Source organism: Blennius ocellaris, assembly GCF_963422515.1.
Source record: "Blennius ocellaris genome assembly, chromosome: 2".
Classification (NCBI taxonomy): domain Eukaryota; kingdom Metazoa; phylum Chordata; class Actinopteri; order Blenniiformes; family Blenniidae; genus Blennius; species Blennius ocellaris.
Window position 1 is genome coordinate 18,766,062 of NC_137651.1, and position 20,293 is coordinate 18,786,354.

The 20,293-nt window shown below is 43.4% G+C and overlaps 4 protein-coding genes across 4 annotated transcripts; 1 reads left to right on the forward strand and 3 right to left on the reverse strand.

Moving 5' to 3' along the window:
• Positions 1–1,221: 1,221 nt before the first annotated feature.
• Positions 1,222–2,314, reverse strand: cbln20 (cerebellin 20; the record flags this gene model as incomplete). Its single annotated transcript, XM_080510501.1, has 2 exons — positions 1,222–1,655; positions 2,182–2,314. The coding sequence occupies 2 exons, from the start codon at positions 2,312–2,314 to the stop codon at positions 1,222–1,224; spliced, it is 567 nt and encodes a 188-aa protein (XP_080366627.1).
• Positions 2,315–3,937: 1,623 nt separating this feature from the next.
• ftr86 (finTRIM family, member 86) lies at positions 3,938–7,969 on the reverse strand (the record flags this gene model as incomplete). The annotated part of the gene is made up of 9 exons (XM_080510515.1): positions 3,938–4,748; positions 5,425–5,627; positions 5,740–5,805; positions 6,307–6,357; positions 6,466–6,561; positions 6,644–6,806; positions 6,887–7,120; positions 7,230–7,325; positions 7,481–7,969. The coding sequence occupies 9 exons, from the start codon at positions 7,967–7,969 to the stop codon at positions 4,413–4,415; spliced, it is 1,734 nt and encodes a 577-aa protein (XP_080366641.1). The 3' UTR covers positions 3,938–4,412.
• Positions 7,970–8,609: 640 nt separating this feature from the next.
• Positions 8,610–12,465, forward strand: nudt8 (nudix hydrolase 8). Its single transcript, XM_080508804.1, has 5 exons — positions 8,610–8,668; positions 9,229–10,026; positions 10,127–10,259; positions 10,714–10,791; positions 11,463–12,465. Exons 2-5 carry the CDS (start codon positions 9,230–9,232, stop codon positions 11,646–11,648), a joined length of 1,194 nt encoding a protein of 397 aa, XP_080364930.1. The 5' UTR covers positions 8,610–8,668; position 9,229; the 3' UTR covers positions 11,649–12,465.
• Positions 12,466–12,948: 483 nt separating this feature from the next.
• On the reverse strand, positions 12,949–19,623 carry mfrp (membrane frizzled-related protein; the record flags this gene model as incomplete). The annotated part of the gene is made up of 13 exons (XM_080507264.1): positions 12,949–13,173; positions 13,265–13,392; positions 14,466–14,600; positions 14,829–14,959; positions 15,095–15,243; positions 15,493–15,569; positions 15,643–15,768; positions 15,856–15,986; positions 16,355–16,574; positions 16,671–16,838; positions 16,985–17,125; positions 17,756–17,858; positions 19,570–19,623. The coding sequence occupies 13 exons, from the start codon at positions 19,621–19,623 to the stop codon at positions 12,949–12,951; spliced, it is 1,788 nt and encodes a 595-aa protein (XP_080363390.1).
• Between the last annotated feature and the right edge of the window lie 670 nt (positions 19,624–20,293).

Below are 20,293 nucleotides of genomic sequence, written 5' to 3' on the forward strand. Positions count from 1 at the left end.
TGTTTCCCTTTTTAAAATGTTGTCAGTGTCTCAGCTCACCTCTCATGTTGGTAAATGACGCCGACGATGCTTCTTAATGACGGAAAGTGTGCAGACTGATCACTAGGCAGGAGCTATGTGTATATATTTTATCCTAGAACTCCTCCCTTTGCAATCTCTTGGCTGAATTTCATCCTTTTCAACATCACTCCTCCTTTTTTTATTTTTATTTTTTCAGCTATCAAGAGCGAACATGTGTTTCTTTATCACTGGGGGCTCTCACTTCCAAAGTTTCACCCAACAAAGGAGGAGCCCTCCTTTCAGGACTGTGTTACAGAATCTGCCAAGATATCATCTATCACCTGGGACAATGCCTTCTCAATGATGGTGCCTTGTTTTTCTTCTACACTGCTAAACATCAGCACTGATATACTCGCCAATATGCAAAAATTAGCTGTGCACCCCGTCATTTTGAAATGACAGAAAAAGCTATGCGCATTAATGCATAGAGTAATGTGCACATATATGCCTTGAACACTGTGATACTAATCCATGATATAGTGCGACGTTTGGTTGTTATATTTGTACGGGGCAAAAGAAGAATTATGCGAATCCTGTGATGGTTTAATTCTAATGAAATAAACATTAATGTGTATAAGTGATTGAACAAAATTCAGTGCTCGTGACACTGGTGATGTGCCTACACCGGCATGATAACCTTTTAGTATAAGTATGCTAGGTATGTGTTCATCAGTTTCTATGAGAACATCACTCTCATCCTGGTCTGAGGTAATGAGGCTGAATCTAACAGTGAGTTGGATGATCACTATCAAAGACTGTATCGACAGGTGACGGTCTTTTGGTCTCGTGTGTCAACTGCTGTCAAAACTACATGTCTGTTACAAATGCTTCTATATTGTCTCAAAACAATGTCTCCTGTAAATCCTTCTTTTTCTACTTTCCAGTGTTGCTTTTGTGGAGGTCGATACAGGAAAGAAAAACAGGAACAAAACCTCACAATGACTCTATTCTCTCAGAATTCAGGTTTATTTTTTGGCATTAAACATCACATACTTCACCCATGGTGAAATGATACAACAACAGCCAGATGTGAAAAGTCTCGAATAAAGGTGAAGAAGCTTAGCTAAGTCCAATCAAAACACGGCCGTCACATCGAAGTATGTCATGTACTAGATTCAAATCCTGTGTGGGCGAAGCACAGGGCAGCTACATTTCTATAACTTAGTCAGTGGCATATAGCAGGAAGCCAGTGAAGGTGTTATAGTGGCTTTTGTCATCACAGAGGAAGCACCCGACGGGCAGGTTGACAGTCACCCTGTCCCCAGCTTTCATGTGAAGGGCCACCACAATAGTTGCACTGTCCTCTTGGTCTTGCAGGTTTCTTTCTTGTGGCCCTGCCACCAAATGGCCGTTGACCCGCAGGCCGGCACAGGCGGCCAGGGTGTTCCCCGGAGAGCCTGCGTCACTGTAGACGGTGAGGGCGAGGCTGTAGACGCCAGAACGGGGAACAGTGAAGATGCCAGTTTGCACGTTGTAGCCTTCTCCCAGGTTGATGAACACGTGCCTGTAGACAATGGGCTTATCGTCCCGGTAAGGCCCGAAGCAGTTCAAACTGTCGTCATTGGTCAGAGCAACAGAGAAGGCGCTGCGGCTGGCTGCAGAAGAACAAACAGGTAATGTTGTGACATTCATTAACCGCTGATGATTCAGGTGGCAGAACACAGCTTTAACAAACCACTGCCACCTCTCAGAGACATTTGTGCTGGCTGACTACTGAAGAAGGCCAGTTAAATCAATTGTGGAAGTAGACCATGGCTCATCAAAGATTCTTGTAGCTGAATGCTGGCTTTCCGAAACCTTGTCGCATTATAACATATCAATGGTTGTTCAGACAGAGTACCATTCTCATCTTGCTAATTAATGTGAAATATCTGGGAACTTGTAACATCTGAAGTAGACGTCACAAAGGAGAAGAGGTACGTGTGTGACGAGTAGTAGCAGTGAAATGAACCAGTGAGGACAAATCATCATGTTCAATACCTACCTCCTAATTTGAGCAAAATGGCCCAAAATGTCTCCACATGTTAAAAACTTTCACAAAGTCGAATGTAACATATATCATTTTGTTTTTCCTTTTACACGGTTCCTTTTGTTTTGTTCTACTTTGTGCACGTCTCCCACCTCTGATGCTGTTGAGAACTGTTTGGGTTTTCATCAGCTCTTTCTCCAGCTCGTTGAGGCTCATGTTGAAAAACGTTTTCATCCTGTGTATCTGTTGCTGCATCAAACAGCAGCCACACGAAGCTTTATCCATGAGACACACTGAGAAAACACACACACACACACACACATACACACACACACACACACACACACACACACACACACACACACACACACACACACACACACACACACACACACACACACACACACACACACACACACACACACACACACACACACACACAATTAAGATACAGACAACTGCTTTTTGAGGAAAAAATAACTGTATTCAAGGAGATAACCGACTTAATTGAATAAAGTTGATTGATTGATTGTTTAATAGGTTCTTACCATTATCAGTGTTGGAAGTAAACCCTTCATTTTCATCTCCAACTTTATCCCATGAGTATAAAGTGTCCCGACAAAATACTGCTTCCAACAGGCACAACAATACAACAGCTGAGAAGACAAGAACAAAAACCCACTAAGGAGTTAAGAAACATAAAAAAATAATTGCTAAAAATTGGATCGTCAAACCCTGACAAGTAAATAACTTTTTTTAAATCATATTCAGTCTTACCTCGCATGGTGATGCTGGCAATGAATGATAGCTTGAGAAGTAAAGAAGTTCTAAATGTATGATCACAATCCATGACTGTGAATGTATATATATATAGGTTTAACAAGATGCCTTTCCTTTGGCCCGTGAATTAGCTCCTCCCTGTTTTCCCATATAGCCACTTAGGAGACACTCAAACATGCAAAGTAGAATTTGGTTCTTTTCTCCATGGGGGGATTCACAAACCTTCACACCCTCCAGGCCTTTGTGTTTTCAATGTAGGTTGGCTATCATATATCCTCTGAGGCAATAGGTCCACATTATTTATAGTTCCCATGAGCTCACAAGAAACTTTTTTTTTGTATTTCAAGTTCTTTTTTTTTTTTTCCAGAATTTTATTGACAAGCAAAAAATTAAGTCAATACATGCACAATTGTGTTTTGTTCACACGATGCAATTCAAACCAGAATTAAATCACACTTCAAACATTTGCAGTGTCATTTCCAAATTCACAAAAATAAAATTCCCATTTAAGACAGATGTTTTACTTTGTGAAGCCTTAACAGGACCGTGTCACAATTTCTCATTGTATTAATCTAATTGTTTCATCTCTCTCAATCAGGAGAGGACACAAACCTGCAGTAAATGCTGCTTGTAAAACGAGAGCTTCCTTGTGCTACTGTGAATAGTATCAGATTTCCAACTAGCACAAAGCATGAAAACGGGTTAACTGGTTTATAATTAAAGACAACAGACATCAAGAACAGTTCCAGGTGAGCCAATAAGTCTGATTTTGAGTCAAATGTTTTTGAAAGAAGCAACGACTTTTTTTTTTATTATCACAAGATTGACAACCACCTTGTTCACAAACAGTAGAAGAAAGACGGAAACCAAAGAACAAATCCTCATGTGACTATCAAAGCTAGTCATAACTGCAAAATGGAGGGTGAACTTTTTGCAGCCAGGAATCAGAATTCTGATCAATGTTCACATCCCCTGTGCACTGGTAATACTATCAGTTTTAGAAGAGGCCCTGAGGTAAGTTTTATGACAAGGTGAGATTAAAGCCTAGTATGCTGATGGACTATCCTATAAATTTGAAATGGCGCAACTCCAATTAGTCACATCCATCCATCTTCTCTACTGCTTTGTCCAGTTCAGGGTCATGGAGCCAATCCCAGCTAATTATGGACAAGGGCAGGTCGCCTGTCCTTCACAGAGCTAACGCAGAGACAGTCAACCACTCACACCTATGGGAAACTAAAACCTAGAGTTCCCACACAAAGGAACATGGAAACTCTACACAGGACTGGTGTTTGAACCCATGACCTATGAGGAAAGTGTAAGCTAATGTTTAATGTTATAATAAATAAACCGTGAACCATTGATCGCCTTGTCATCTGCCAACAGATTAGACTGTTGATGGAAAGAAATAACAGAATATGTGCTTGTTATTTTTATTATTTAGTCTCTAAACATCGAACAATTACATCACAAGAATAGATTGTTGAACTTAACTGAACATTTTTTGTTTGTGTAGCAATATAGAATTTTTGTTTTGTGCTATAATTCTAAGAGTCTCCGACTCATAAACATTAAAATCGTGTTCCTATCAAAATTACACAACTCAGTCCAATTGACAGATTGTCACTGTAGCCCCTGCTCCAGACCAGAACCTGAATCCTGGATACAGAGGACCGGAGAACTGCGTCAGATGTCGGTGGATGAGGCTGGCCTTGTTGTTGGCGATGCTGTAAAAGGCCAGAATCCCCACCTGCTGGTCCAGATAGACGCCAATCCGTCTGGCCTTAGGAGAGCCCAGCAGTTTTTCCTGACCATTGTGCCAGAAGGAGAAGCCACTGCCGGACCAGTACAGGCTCCAGGAGTGAGCGCTGTGACCCAAACGGCTTTTGTCATCAGAGCCTTTACGCTCTATCTCTTTGTAGGTGACACCGATGGTGACCTGAATGGTGGGATTGGAAGAAGAAGAAAAAAAATACATCATGAGGCAAGACAACAAATTCTGGCTGCTGAAAATAACAGTGAGGAATATATGGAGCTTAAATTGGACCAAAGTGTACAATCAGTAATTTGGTTAAAAGTTAGTGTTGAACCAACCGATTCAAAACTAAAATGAAAACATAGCTTTAATTGTTACTTAATATAGAAGGAAGTTTGCAGCAGGTTTGCCACTGCAAATTGTGTGGGAGAAAAAAGAAAAAAAAGATATGAACCTGATGCGTTACTTTCCAAATCTGTTCTTTGGTTTAAATGAAAGCATTGTCTGGAGCGCAGGAGAGGCTCTGCATGACCCAACCCTTTCTGTGTGTCATTCATTAGCCGTCATCGCCGGCATTTTATGATGACATTGCTTCAACTTCAACAAATGTAAACCGTATGAGCATTTTCAGTTTGGTTTCTGCTGCTTCTGTAACAAAGCACTCATAATAACCACCAATGACCTCCTCATGGCTGCTTATCTAGTTCCCTTTCTATTCTTGTCGTCTTCAATCTGATTGTGGCCTTTCACACCGCTCTCCTCAATAGACCTATACAGAAAACTGAATCAACAGATCGCACAACAAATAAGGTGTTTAAAACATTAACGAACACAAAACAACAATAAAATACATTTTTACCTTCTGACCAGTCCACTCCACCTCCCAGTAGTAAGGGCTTCCTCCCAGTGGCTGTTTGCAGAGAATCTGCCTCCAGAATTGAAAGCGTTCAGGATGGTCGGGTGGATTCATGTTCTCGGCTCGTAAGGTGGCCTTACAACCTCCATCTGACAGCTGCACGTGGCGGTGCGCTGTGTTGGGATTCATCGTGGGTTCAAAACGAACTAAGAGAAGAAGATCAATTATTTTAAACAAAAGCAGCTCCAACACTCTTGGGAGGCTTTTGAGGCTACTATCTATAACTATACGTCAATATAAAGTGGAAGGTCGACTCACATTTGAACATTTCCTCTCTAGTTTTTGGCTCTGGATGCACAACTCCCACTGTTGTTACAGAAGATGCTATGGAGCACATAGAAAGGACAAGTAAGATCTTCAAATCACGACTCAAGGGTTGCCAGCAGAATGCTCTTGACTCCTGTTGATGAATTAGTTGACTAAGAATAATAAAATTTGTAAGTTTCTTTGTATTTGCCTCGAGGAGGAAGAGGAGGGATGAGTAGAGGGGGCGCTGAAGCTCCTGGTCCAGAGAGATGAAAAAAAAAGGCAACAAACAGGACAAGTAAACCAAAATACATTTTAAATGCATGTAATCAAATGTAAACAAAATGTTCATGCTCCATTTCAAGCATTGGACCTGTTACCTTGGAAAGATGAAGGACGCACTGGCTTTGAAGGCTTCAGTACTTTGGAAGAACACATAGATTATGGACAATATTAACTTTGAAAGATCCCAGTACTTAAAACCCCTCTCAATGAGTAAATTGGTAACATGTCTGACTTTTTGACTGTCACATTTTTTAAGACGAAGAAAATACCATCTTTACACCCAAAATAGCTCACCTTCAGGTCTTGCAGGTGGAAGGGCTGGAGTGTCTGTTATGGTCTCATATACTGTAGAATGAAGGATGAGGAATAAAAGATGTCAAAAAGTCCTTTCTCTACTGTGGAATGAAACTCGCTTGATAATTTATTAGATTGCATGATGTGAATTTACTAGACCTGTATTTTGTAGTGGGGCCTGACAAGAGTCATGAGCCTGTGGTCCGCTGAGTCTTACCACATCAGTGGATGCTGAAGCAGTGGAGCCCTGATTCACTATAAATAAAAGTAGATTTATTTTTAATTATTGAAGAAGAAAATAAAAGAGAAAAGAAGCTTGAAATGAGAAAATACCTACACAATGTGGTGATCTTGTGCAAACTATCTTTGCAAAGATCCTGTATCCCCGCTTGCAGTTCCTTCATGATTGATCGAACGGAGGCCACAACCGCTTCCTCCTGACCAAGAACCGAGTCTCCTGTGGCACCTGTCTCACCCAGTGGACTCAAGGTGAAGAAGTTCTGGTGAATAGAAGTCACAAAGTTTCACGATTGAAATCTGCAATTCAAGTGCCAAGTTGTCCGCCGGCAATGTGCCTTACCTTCAAAAAGCAGATGTGGTCTTGCGTGCCAGCAACTCTCATCAGTTCCTCGCTTTTCCAGAGGAGCTGTGCCACCTCCTGCTCCAGTCTGTGGATCTGCCCTTCAACCTGGCTTCCTAAGGCACCCTCGTGGGTGCTGAGGACCTCGCCAACCTGCACGCCTGTGGCATTCACATTCTTCACCAGATCAGAGAATAAATCTGTGCTCTCCCTCTCCAGTGCCTGAACCAAAGCCTGATAGAATAGAGAGGATGAAGAGGATATTATAAGTAACAAACAAAACCAGAACCTGTAAATACCAGAAAAAATTGTGACTTGTTAGAAAGATGCTGAAAGAAACTACCTTGTGCTGGCGAGCAGCATGTGGAATCTCCTTAAGTTTTCTTTCAGTCTTCTTGATTCTCTTAAGTACCTCTGCCTGCATCTCACCAAGCTCTTTCTACACAAACATATAAACCATGGATTAATTTGACCAAAAATCAGCAACACACATCAGCATGTTACATTTTAGGAACACTGAACATTTGTAAACAGTTTCTCATTCATCTGTGTGTCATTTCCACACCAAGTTGATACAAGATCAAGATGACATACCTGTCTCTGTTTCCTCTCATCTTCTGGGCTGACCACACGATGCCCTTCATGTCCATGTTGACAACACACTGCACATACACATTCCTTGTCTTCCTGGCAAAACAGGTCCAGGGGCTTGTTGTGTTTAGGACAGGATCTGGGATCCACTGTGGGGAGCTGTGGGTATATGCTGCCTGGTCTTTGCCCTATGTCCGGCAGGACCTCCAGATAGACAGGCATGGATGGGGCAGCTGTTGGCTTCAGGCTGTTGGCTCTCAGCTTTTCCATGGCCTCCACTAGCACAGTGCTCTTGGCCAGCGACGGACGAGGGTTAAAGACCTGCCTACACTGGGGACAGCTGTATTGACCCCTGCTGTCTCGCTTGTCCCAGTGTCTCTTGATGCAAACCAAGCAGTAGGAGTGTCCGCATGGCAGAGTGGCAGGGTCCTTCAAGGTCTCCAGACACACAGAGCACATGAAGCTCTCCTCTTCAGCCCAGGCAGAGGCCATGTGGGGCTCGGAAGTGTCAAGGTAGTTGAATTGAAATTTCTGAAGGTTTGAGCTGGAAATCTGTATCGATGACCAAAAACTTCCCAAAATGAGGCTGGTGTCTTGGTCGGTGTAGTCACAGGGTGATGGTAAGACAGAAATGCCTGTTCAGGTGAATCACATGCTGCTCAAAAACTGAGGCTTTAGGTGGGGTGGAGCTGGTTAAACAGGTGAGGCGAGGAGTCTCTTCTGATTACGTCATTGGTGTTTCTGAGTCAGTCGAAAATTTCTGGGAGGTTTTGTTAGCAAATCAAACAATCTCACTTTTAATACTCACAACTTTACAAAGATGAGGCCATTTTTAGGCATGTGAATCTACAAATCTGTATTAAATAATTAATTTTGTCATAGGCAGAAGAAATCGGCCATTTTTGGTGTGTGGCAATACTCAGACAGACTGGTTTACCAAGACTATGACCTGAGTAAATTTAACATTTCTGGGTATTTCCTGTGATATCACTGTAGAATTATGCAGCCTGACCCGTGCTAGCCATTCAGCTTCTTGCAAAAAACAAACAAAGGTAGCAGTTGTGAAATAAGTTTGGCGTCATGACGCAGTGAGGGCAACAGTGACGCGCATGAAGGCACCCGGTGTCATGTTGACTACTGGCAGCCGGCGAGCAGAGCGAGAGTCCAGCTGCGGCTGACTTAACTTTCAAGGTGAGCGCTGTCCGCTTTCAAAACGAGCTTCCCCCGGAAAGTTTAATCCCCAACTGGTTGTCTGTTATCGCGTGGACCATGCGTGTCTTTCACCGAATGTCAAATCCAAAGTTTAGCTCCGCGAAGCGAGTTACAATAGCCGGTTGCCATGTTTGTTAGCTTAGCATGTTAGCCCCTGTCAGTTAGCGTGTGTTGACTTGTCGAGCTCGCCATTGAAGGTGAAATCATATATTTTATCTGTCACACAAGAATAGGGTTGTCGCAGCTCTGCCTTACACTCTGGACATGCTATCACATTGGTCATGTTGCTGAAATTGACAAATCAGTGCTGGTTAATACACACTAGCAAGTTTTGATGGGACTGATAAACTTTTAGCCAGAAACATTAAGTATGAGTCCAAGTGCCCATTCTAGTTTCCCTAAAAAGTTTAGAGCTTGAACCTATATTCTTGATCACTTCCCTCCTCACCTGCTGGCAGAGACTGTCATTTAATTCACCCCCATATGACTGTCTGATCACTTTATATTAACTTGTATTTGTACATTTCTCTGTTTTCCAGGATGTTCAGGCACACTCAGATCCTGACATGGTCTTGTCCCACAAGACCATTGCTGCACCTCTCAGCTCTCTCCGAGCAGGCTGCTTCTGGATGGCTGGGAGTGAGAAATGTGAAAGAAAGGAGAAATGAAGAAGTAGATGGAAGTGGCAGAGAACAGAATGTGCCAGCGGGGACTGTTGGCTGTTTGACACAGATGTCTTCTTCCACCTCAGACTGTGATCGCTATCATCCAACAGACAATTCATCACAAAGCGTTCTCTCCAATGCTATCCCGCCAAACCATCATCAACATCCTCAGGATACAACCAAACAAGCCTCTGGCCTTGTGAGCACATATTTGGACTGTTTATTCAATGTGACTGACCTTCGATGCAGGAGGAAGTTTTGGGACTTTTGCCAGCGTCCACTCAGTAGGACTTATTTACATCACATGCAGCATTTTGTTAGACCTGCCTGCTTGTCAACTCGTGCGCCATGGATTTCAAATCTTCACAGTAGATCACAGCAACCCAGCTTCTTGTTTCACCAGTCCAGAGCTGCACATCAGGTTGCTCCTCGTGTAGAAAACACTTGGAGAGACTGCCTGTCCTCAGTCAATGAAGACAGATGTCGACAGAGCATGGAGCCCAACTTGAAATTGTACCAAGTGGAGAAAGGCAGCAAAGGAGTAAATCGGAGCCAAGGAAATAATCGGTGGGCATCGATCCTGGTCTCTCTCTGCTCTGTTGAGGGTGAGCCTGCCTTTGTCTTCACACTGCGCTCCAGCACATTGAAGGGCAGGCATAAGGGAGATGTCAGGTTAGTGTGGAGGCAGGTATTAGATGCAGTTCCATAATGATCATTTAGTGTAATGACTTTTTTTTTTTGGTTTTTTTTCTCCTTTTATTGTATTGCGTAGCTTTGCTGGAGGAAAGAGCGATCCATCAGACGGCGACGTGGTGACCACAGCATTGCGTGAAGCCAGGGAGGAGCTCGGTGTTACAGTGGCAACAGAGCACGTCTGGGGTGTCCTGAAACCTCTCAGGGACGCGGTGAGTGGGAATCCTTTTGTTTTTTTTCAAGTACTTAAAGCACCTCTATGTACAAGACGTCGCTCACACAGCAGGCTCAAGTGTACCACATCTGATTTTTAGTTTTTCTAATGTAATCCATATTTGATTGTTCAAATAAAATTGAAGTATATCAGACTTTCATTTAAAGTTCTGAAATATGGGAAGATGCATACATACTGTGTCTGTTTTCCCAATTGACCTCGATGTGAACAGTCACAGTTGTTGGTCCGAATATTTATATTGGTTTTCATTTGATCATTTCGTTGTCATATAATTCTAATCTGATCAAATATCACGGTAGAGTCTTTTATTTTAACATTTTTGAGCTGGATCAGAAATCTGAGACAGAACTCAGAATCACCCTCGCATTTCTAGATGTAAATAAATTGCACAATAAATGTGAAACTGTTGTTTTGTTCGCGTGTGTCTTCAGACGGGGATGATGGTCGCCCCGGTGTTGGCAAACCTCGGTCCTCTGAAGGAGCTGACCTTCAAACCAAACCCCGGAGAGGTACAGTTGTTTTTAATATACTTAAAAGTGGCATCGTGTTACTGCAGTTTCTGAACATTTGAGCCCTGAGGTGTTTTGTTTACCCCAGTTTATTCACCACCAAAGCTCTTTGAATATTGCCTTGTGTAGTAGATAATTTCTGCTCCTCAGTGACGGCCGGAGGTTTGGAAAGATGAAGTGAGACACAGGGTGAGATGCTTAGAGTGGAATTTATTCAGACGTAAAGCCGGAGCGCTCCCACACCTGACAGACAAAGACACATTCCCCAAACCATCCTCACACACACACAGACATGCACAATCTGCCCCCCCCGACAAACTCTTCTCCGTTGTATATAAAGTCGTTTCCCTGTAATCTCATCCTTCGAGGCCAGTTGCTGGCGCCACCAGTAAAACAACGTTGATTAAGGGGCTCAAATCTAACAACAACGTAACCGGCCTGGGGTGGCAGTGACCTGGCAGATGTCATAAATATCAGTGAATACGTAGGCCCGAAATCAAACACATCTTAGATATTCTACAACACCTTGTATGTCCTGCAGTAGCTCTGAATTCCACATTCTTTGTGTAAACAACGTGAAATTGAAAGCTTTTTTTTTTTTTTTTTTTCTTTCATCCTGTTTGTTGTCATGCCGCTTGACTAAACGCTTCGTTTGTCTGATTTAATTTCAGGTGGAAGAGATCTTCACCATTTCCTTGTCCCACCTGTGCGACCCCCAGAACCGTGGCTACACACACTTCCGCACCGGCAGCAAGTACGGATACACACTTCCAGTGTTTCGCAACGGCAAGCATCGGGTGTGGGGCCTGACGGCGGTCGCCCTGGACCACACCCTGAAACTCATCGTCCCCCGGTAGCAGCTCAGTCACACACTTTCAGTATTATCACAAGAATTATGCATTCTATCTTTAGTAGCAAATTCAGGAAACAAGACTGACTAAAAGACTGAATATAAAGGGCGGCAATTGAACCACAAATTGCTCCCAATGGAGTGATGGCGCCTCGCAACTTCCATTAGTGTGTGAATGTGTGTGTGTGGGTGAATACGATTAATGATATGAAGAGCTTTGGGACTGCTCACACAGTTAAAAAGTGTTATTTAAGTGAAGTCCATGTACCATTTATTTAAAATAATTTGATCTGTCATTCAGGAAAGAAATCAAATTTCTTTCCTGCATTTAAAGAGACAAGAAACCTTTAACAATAATTGTGCAATCTCAACCTGCTATATTGATGTTATTGGTATAAAAGAGAGATATCGGAAGGTTTGAGTGAGTCATACAATCGAATGTGAAAACAATATTACACTTGAATGGCAAGGGTTTTTGATTCTTTTTTGTTTAAGAACATATTTAATTTGTACAATCACAAATCTTAAAATATATTTTCAGTTTTTCTCTACCAGCGATTAAGTTAAATTGGTGAATCACTGAGGTAATTTAACTTTTTTGTTTTTTACATCTGTCTGTTACATTTGCTCATGTCAACTTAGTGAAGTGATTTAAAGTGTGATTTAATCCTTCTGGGTTTTCTGTCAGTTCACACAGGAATAAATGTGAAATAATCGAAGCACATCAAGATTTAGAAGTGCAATAAAGAACAATGCAATTACATCTGTTTTGAACATATTCTTACTTTATTATTCATATTTTTTATACCATTACATGATTGACAACAAAGACATAAATAGAATTATGGTTCCTGTGGGTGGGTGGGTGAATATATTTGTATGTATTTGAGAAATAAAGGAAATGACCAAGCAAGTTGTAGTTCAAGTTGTAGTTTAGAAAATGCTCCTTTAAAAAAACTGCTTTCTTTTGACTGCTGCTTTCTAGCTGCAGGGATTCCGTGGCAAAATAAAACTGGTTGTATTCTTCCAGTTTATTACATTATTGCAAGTTGCATCCAGTAAACGTGCAGATCTGTGTGGCCGAGTCACTGAGTCAGTCGGCACAAATGGGGAAGTCCTGCATTAGTTCTGGTACATAACACCAAAAATGTAAAAGACACAATCGGTCTATCCTGGGCTCAAGTGTGTGACGTAGGCTTTGCGGTGTCCTCACGCACGCCTCACGCCTAAAATCTGTTATCTCCTGGATGAAGATCTGTGCAGTTGACACCATGACGGTAACTGTTGTGCATCGTTACTGTGGGGCTTCAAGGCAGCGAGCACTCCATGGGGTCCTGTGAGTCCGGGAGGAGGTGGCAGTTGAAGGGCCAGCTGAAGGAGAAGAGATCCAGGGCTTGGCTGCACTGGCGCTCGGCCGAGGAGCAGACTGAGCGGCAGGGCTGCAGGATGCCGCCCTGAGGGCTGCACTGCGGCAGGAACATCCCACAAACCAACCTCTGCAGTGGCTCGAAGCACGCCAGCTCCATCAGCACCTTAACCACAAAACGACAGTTAAAATCACATTAACTTGGGTCTGACGGCGGATATTTTTTGTCACAGATTTCATTTTTAAAATGCAGATACCCGATACTGCCGCAGGAGCGTGGCCGCTTCTCTCTGGTCTGAGATGGACAGCCAGATGTTGGGGAACGAGGTGAGGTTGTAGCTGAGACCTCGACACATCTCTACCTCTATGAGCTCACAAGACGAAGCTGGTTTCATGTGGGGGGAGTTAAAAACAAAAATCAACATTTGAAAGCCACGTCTTTCAAATCCACTTTGAAAAATGATAACACATTCAGCCATTATATCCTCATTCTAAAAATATTGGCGGGTATATAAACTAAACTTTAATATCTCGTCAATCATCGCTCTCAAATAAAATGGTTGATCGTGGGCTATGTTTATGATTGTAAAGCATTCCCAGCACTGTGGTTTAACATCGTCTTCCTCGTTTATGGATATTTTCCCCTATTGTATTCTAGTGTATTCTGTCCACAACAGAAGCAGGAATACAACCCTTGGTAATCAGAGATGCAGTTTCTTTCTTCTTTTTCATCGGACAACGGAACCATTTAATGTTTTTCCCCAGAGAATTTAAGAAGAGCTTTAGCTCAGTGACTACAGAGGTGTTGCATATTTCTCTTCACACATGACCTCTATGGGTGACACAGCTTGAAAATGGTTATAACTGCTTGGTGAACTGTGTTCACAGTGGTTTCTTAAACTGCTCCTGAGCCCATGCAGTGGTTTCCAGTACAGTCATACCCGACTCTTCATGCGCAGATTTGTTTTGAATTTCTTTTAAGTTATTTGATAGTATGCAGTGTGGATGATGTTTTCTTCAAAGCCCTTGTATTTTCTTTTTACGAGGAAACACAATATTTATGTCTAGTTTCCTACAGATTATGTGACCTCAGTGCATCTGAGAAACTCTGCCTCCCTAAATTGGGCATTTTATTCACAGTCATAGTACTGACTGATACTGTTACAAGGGAATCGATTGCAAAATGCAGTGGCACATCACTCAGACCAAGACAATAAATTCTCTCTCTATATATGTATTATAAAGGATAGGGTTCATAAGATTTGTCATTTAATCCTTGGTTTATTTAGTTTACTTTTACTAATTGGGTCATATTGTAGCCCCAACATGAATAAATGTGCTGCATGACTGTGCTTGTTTGCTGTGCGCTGGCAGTTGTTTCCATCTCACTTCCTCCTCTCAATGACTACGAGGAACAAAAAAAAGCTGCGATCCAGGTCAGAGATAACGTGGGCTCACTGAAGGGAGGGTAGGTGGAGTTGCCACATCCCTGTTCATCTGCACCGTCGGGGCAGTCGTTCCATCCATCGCACAGCCACTGGTGCTGAAGACACTCCCCTGTAGCGCATGTAAACTGGCTGGGTCCGCACGTCCCTAGAACAAAAACAAACAGGAGACCGTTTCAAGAAAAGTGGAGCACTGGATAGAAAATAGTCTTTTGAAAGGCAAATGTAGGTCATGCAGGGGAAAGAGTAGCAGAGATAAGAAAGGACGGATGATCAAACAGTTTACAATAGCAAAAATAAAATGTCTTACAGGAGAGAACACAAAGAGAGTCCAAGAATCATGAACTTTCAAATACAGATGAGCTTTTTAACTCACTATCCAGAAGGGATGTGGCCTGGTATGTTGCGTTGAAGCCGCTGTCGGCGACTCCCTCATCAGCCACAAACACCACAGTCATGTGGGGTCCGGTGGAGGTCAGGTCGGGTGGGAAAGTGGTGCCACAAAACCTGGGACGCAGACAGGAAACAAAAACATGCCTTCCAGAACACCATCCATGTGAAGCTCAGAAGCTGTATTATTGACGCTAGAAGCGATTATTAAAACTGCAGTATATATGAATGGCTGAGTAAGGCTTTTCTCACCGTCCAAGCACTCTCCCAGCTCCAGTGCTGACGCTGTCATGCACCTCCACGTAGTCAAACTCACAAACATCCTGAGTCTCCAGGCTAAAGTTTCTGAAGCTCAGTGTGATGATGTGGCCCTCCTCGACAGATATCTGCCATATACACAACTGAAACATACACATACGTGTGTTACTCTTTGTCTGGAAGCCATGTTGTGGTATCATGGTCGGCAGGAAGAAGAACTGTGGGTCCATGTGAAGGTTTTCTATGGGTTTTCTGGCTCCTTCCTGACAAAGTGTGTTTGTAAATTGGCAGCTCGAAACTTCCTGTCCAGTGCATTTGCTGTGATGGACAAACAGCCTGACCAGCATGGGAGCTGCCTTTTTGCCCAGTATCACCAGAGAGTGTGAGTGTACCTGCTGGTGAGGATAAGGCCTGGGGTGGTTGGGACTTTCCAGATAACCGTAAGGCCCAAATTTCTTCCCACCACATTCTGTGAATAAGCAAAGGAGACACAATACGTTTGTAGCCTTGGGATCGGGCAATCAAAGCAAGCTTCCTCTTACCTCTGTGTTTGTGGCTGCAGTTTGCCTCGTCTGTGTGGTCATGACAGTTTGGGTGACCGTCACACACAGAGACCGGCAGCAGGCAGCGGCCGCCGTCACACATGAACTCGTCTCTGGAGCAGCTCTCTGAGAAAACAAACAGAAGATCCATTTATATAGCTGAAAAAGTTGACTTGAACGTGCAATCTGCATCTAGATGTAGACTCCACTGACTGTGTCCAGGCATTGTGGCCCTGTACTGTGCCGAGAAGCCGTTGCCTGCGATGCTTCCATCAGAGTGGAAAGTGACCCACACCGTGCTACTGTTTGTGTTGATTGTTGGTGGAGCAACGTTCCCACAGAACCTGCAGGAGAGAAGGATAACCAAATAATCTCTTCCTCCTCAGCACAGCCTTGGACTGAACTTTGAGTCTGACTATAAATTCTTTAAAGGATTCAGAGCAGGAATTATGTCATGTTTTTTTTCCCCCCTAGAAATTCATTAATCATGTTGCAGCACCTCTAAAGAATATAAGGAAGCACAGAGCTTGAATTATTCCCATACAATGGAATGGCTGGAAAGGCCTCCAGTTCAAAGACGCTTTCTAGTCATCTCAAGATCTCTGGCGCCATCTATCGGCCATTTTTAGGTAAGGACATACTTTTATGCTTGTATCGTTGAGATGTGAAGGAGCTGATTTGATAAAGTGGTTTGAAGAGGATAAGAACCAACCTGGTGACCACAGTGTTCTGATCGACCTGCTCCTGCACCTCCAGCCAGTCAAACAAACATGGCGATGGCCCCTCCACAGTCAGGGAAGAGATGCGAATCTGGACCATGGAGGGGGGAGTTACCTGGATCACCCACACACACAGTGAGTTGGGGGGATAGGAGCCGGGGTGGTTTGGAGAACTGAAAGTGCCTTCAGAGTCGGTCAGAACACCACCACAACCTGACAGGTAGAAGGGGAACATTTTGCGTCAGGTTGGGGAGGCCAAGAGAGAAGAAGCTACAGAGAGGAAATATTATTGGGTGAGGATGGACCTACCTGTTTCAGAGGGAGGGATCCGAGCAGGTTGAGGGGCTGCAGTACCACCCCCTTGACTGCTGTTGGTTGGGATTGTGGGAAAAACATGGGGGGCTCCGTCCCCTGCACCCTGCAGGTCTGGAGTGCCGGTGGGCAGTAAATGATCCTCCACTGCCTGTTTTTTTATTTCTGGATCAGAACCGAAACACAATGAGAAATGAAGACAAGCGCTCCTTTTTCTGATCAGGTTGTTCTAGTTGACGTACTACAAAAGATGTCACATGGATCAGTACAGTTGTCAGATCCTTTTTCACCACGATGCTATATGGACTCACGTGTCAGGATGAGGGCCAAGGCCAATCCCAGGGCTGCTAACAGGAGCAGTGTGGCAGCAGTGACCACCACCAACCCCCAACCGGACCCAGGGCCTCGTAGACGCATAACACAGACCCCAAAGAGACCCCGGCGGACGAAGCCTGAATCATAGCACACAGACATCGATGCACACATTGCACTGTGTGGCCATGGGTATTCTCTGGGTTGAGGGTGAATTACTGTGTGTGTCTGTCTCTGAACGGCGAGTTCAGAGTCAATCGGTTGATCCAACATGTTTGTCTTTGGTATTTTCAATGAAGTTTGAGTCCCAGAAGAAAAACCACATGGACAGAGAGAGAACATAGAAACTCCAAACAGACAGAGCACAGGTTGGTTGTCATACCTTGATGTGATGCATTAGTCTTTAGCGCTATAGCACTGTGCAACCCCAGTGAGTGGACAAACAAAAACTCTTCAATAATTTTTTCATACTGAAATGTGTTGAGACTATACATTTTCATCAAAAAACTGAAGCTACTATTCACACAAATTAAATCCAAGTTGTTGATGACATACAGCTTAAGACTTTCGCTATTGAGAAAAACCCAAAACTCTCAGCTGGCATCACTCACTCCCATAGCCTCATCAACACATATGACACTTCCGGTGTGTTTACACAATGGACAATAATACTAATTCCCCAGTGTGTGGAACAATATTGAAATTGCGGTCATGAGCTGAATCGAAGACAGTTAGGTCACAGAATGCAGGTAGCTGATTGGCCGGCTCACCAGGTGGTTTGATGGGTTCAGGGGTGGAAGAGGAAGTCCTGAATCCCTCCACCCTCTCCTCTCTCTCCCCCTCCAGCTCAAAGGCAGGGTTGCAGAAAACATTCTGTAGAAAGGAAAAAACCTCTCATGTAAATAGGTCTTAACTAGCTGTTTAATAAACAAGAAGGCCGTTGCTCGGCTAATCCCCCGCCGGAGGGCTTTATATTTTCTCACAAAGCCAGCTCTAAGGCAGCACACTTGGTACACTAGAGGGTGTTCCATGGGTCCTAGTAGATAATTATGTAGAATCTGAAAGGTCTTCTTCATAAGCCATGTCAAAATACGTCTCCAGAGCCCAAAAGGTGTTTTTATGCACTTAGTGACCCTGTGACCTGATATGCAAATTAGGTCATGGTCACCATGGTGCGCCTTCTCCCCAGGTGGAGTGTCCATGTGTGAAGTTTGGTGACTGTGGGCCCAGGAACTGCTGAGAAATGAGGAGAAATGTTTATATGAAAATACATGTATTGTGCAACCATGACGAGCAAACTTCAGACCCTACCAATCTTCAAGGTCAAGGTCAGGTCACTTGGCGTACTGGAGGTTATCCCTGGAGTGTGTAGCATGTGTGTATAAAATTTCAGAGCCCTAGCTCAAAAACCTAGGCCTCCAGAGCCCAAAATGTGTTTTTAAGCACTTCGTGACCCTGTGACCTACTTAATATGCAAATTAGGTCAAGGTCACCATAGTATCCCTTCCCCCTCTGAGATGTATCCACATGTGAAGTTTGGTCACTGTGGGCCCAGGGGTTGCCGAGATATAGGTAGAAACGTTCAAACGGACGGACGTACGGACGTACGGAGACTGTTTCAAGATCCCCCTTCGGGGCCTATCAGCCACGGCGGGGGATAAATAAAAACTGCAGACTGCCGGAAGTACCAATTTAAAACAATAGTCAATCTTTTTGAGGAACAAAATGAAGGCTTTGAATGAGTATGCAGGCCTCAGTTTCAGATAATTTCCTATCCATCAACAATTAGGGGCGTTTCAAACCGCGTGACTGTAAGGAATCTTTAAGAATGTACATAATGTTTCACTGCTGAGTAAGGCTTCGAGGAAAGTTACTGACATCAGCTGTAGCAGCTTAGCAAAGAGGTTTCCACAACATACTGCAGGAGTTGAGATTTTGAATATATAGAAACTGATGCTTTAGAAATCTGCAACCTTACACTTTTTAGTCTGGCTTTATTTAAGTTAGGAGTGATTGAAGAGCTAACGCTGCTGGAAGAAACTCAATGTCATCAAGATTTATTCATCAACTCAATCGAAGAAGTGTGTCTTTTTATTGTTGAAGTAGTCATTAAAAATCCACACAGGCTCAGGGGGAACACGCAAACCCCAAACAGAAAGGCCCGAGGCAAGTTTCGAACCCAAGTCCTCTCACTGTGAGGCAGATTGAGAACCACTTCACCACTACACGACACAATTTTGGATTAATATGTGGGGCAAAACAAAAAGTTTGTTAAACGCCTAGTTTTATTTATAAGCTTTCCTCCTGAGGTCAGTTTGAAGATTGACTCCACACCGAGCACACTATTATGATATTACATAATATTGCTAATAAGGGACAATAAATAAATAGAAAACAAAAACTGAGATGGTGAAATAGGATCTCTCAACAGATTAACTCGATCCATTAGAGAAATTTGGCTTCAACGGGCTTAAAACTTTGACTCACTTCAGTCTAAAAATCCGTCGACAGAGCCAGGCCCTCTTTTAAAACATGGGAGCCCCACATGAAGAAGCAAATCCTACTTTGTAACTGTCCATCTCACCTTATAGATATCTGAGGAGTCTGAGTACACAGCCACTTGGCTGAGGTCAGACATCTTGAGTCTGCTTTCCACTCTGTCATTAAAGGGACTCTGGACAGCACTCCTCTTCTCAAAGGGCCCGGCAGTGTGATAAAACCATCCAGGACGATGTCTTGAATGGCGCTGTGTGTCTGATGGGCAGTCTAAAAGCTCTTCTCTTCAGTTTTCTCATAATTGTTCACTATTTTCCCACTGAGGCTGTAATAAAATCCTCCGACACAGCAAAAGTCAATGCTGGTAATCCATCCACACTATCCAGACAGAAAAATAAAGGAAGAAAAACACATTTGCATGAAATGTATCTCAGATGAGTGTCAACAAAATATCCATGTTTGTTGCTCTTCTGCATAGGAGGCATTGAGGTGCATTTCACTGGGTTTGTGAAAGCAGTTACAAAAGAGTTTTAGACCCTCCTTCACAAAGCCGAGTCAGCTGAGAGGACTGAGCCCCTGGGGGGGTGGGGTTTAGAACTGGGGGTCCCTTTTAAATCTCCATAATCCTCATAACGATCTTTGAAAATGTGAAACACACACTTTTGTGGTGGCTGAGCCGGAGCAGAGAAGCATATGAGTGCCAATCAATGTGTAATTCTACGTGATTGGATATTAAGAAATAAACAACAACAGCAGTGGCAGTGCTGGAATTGTCAATAAGAGCAAAATGTGCTAAAGCGATTGCTGGATTT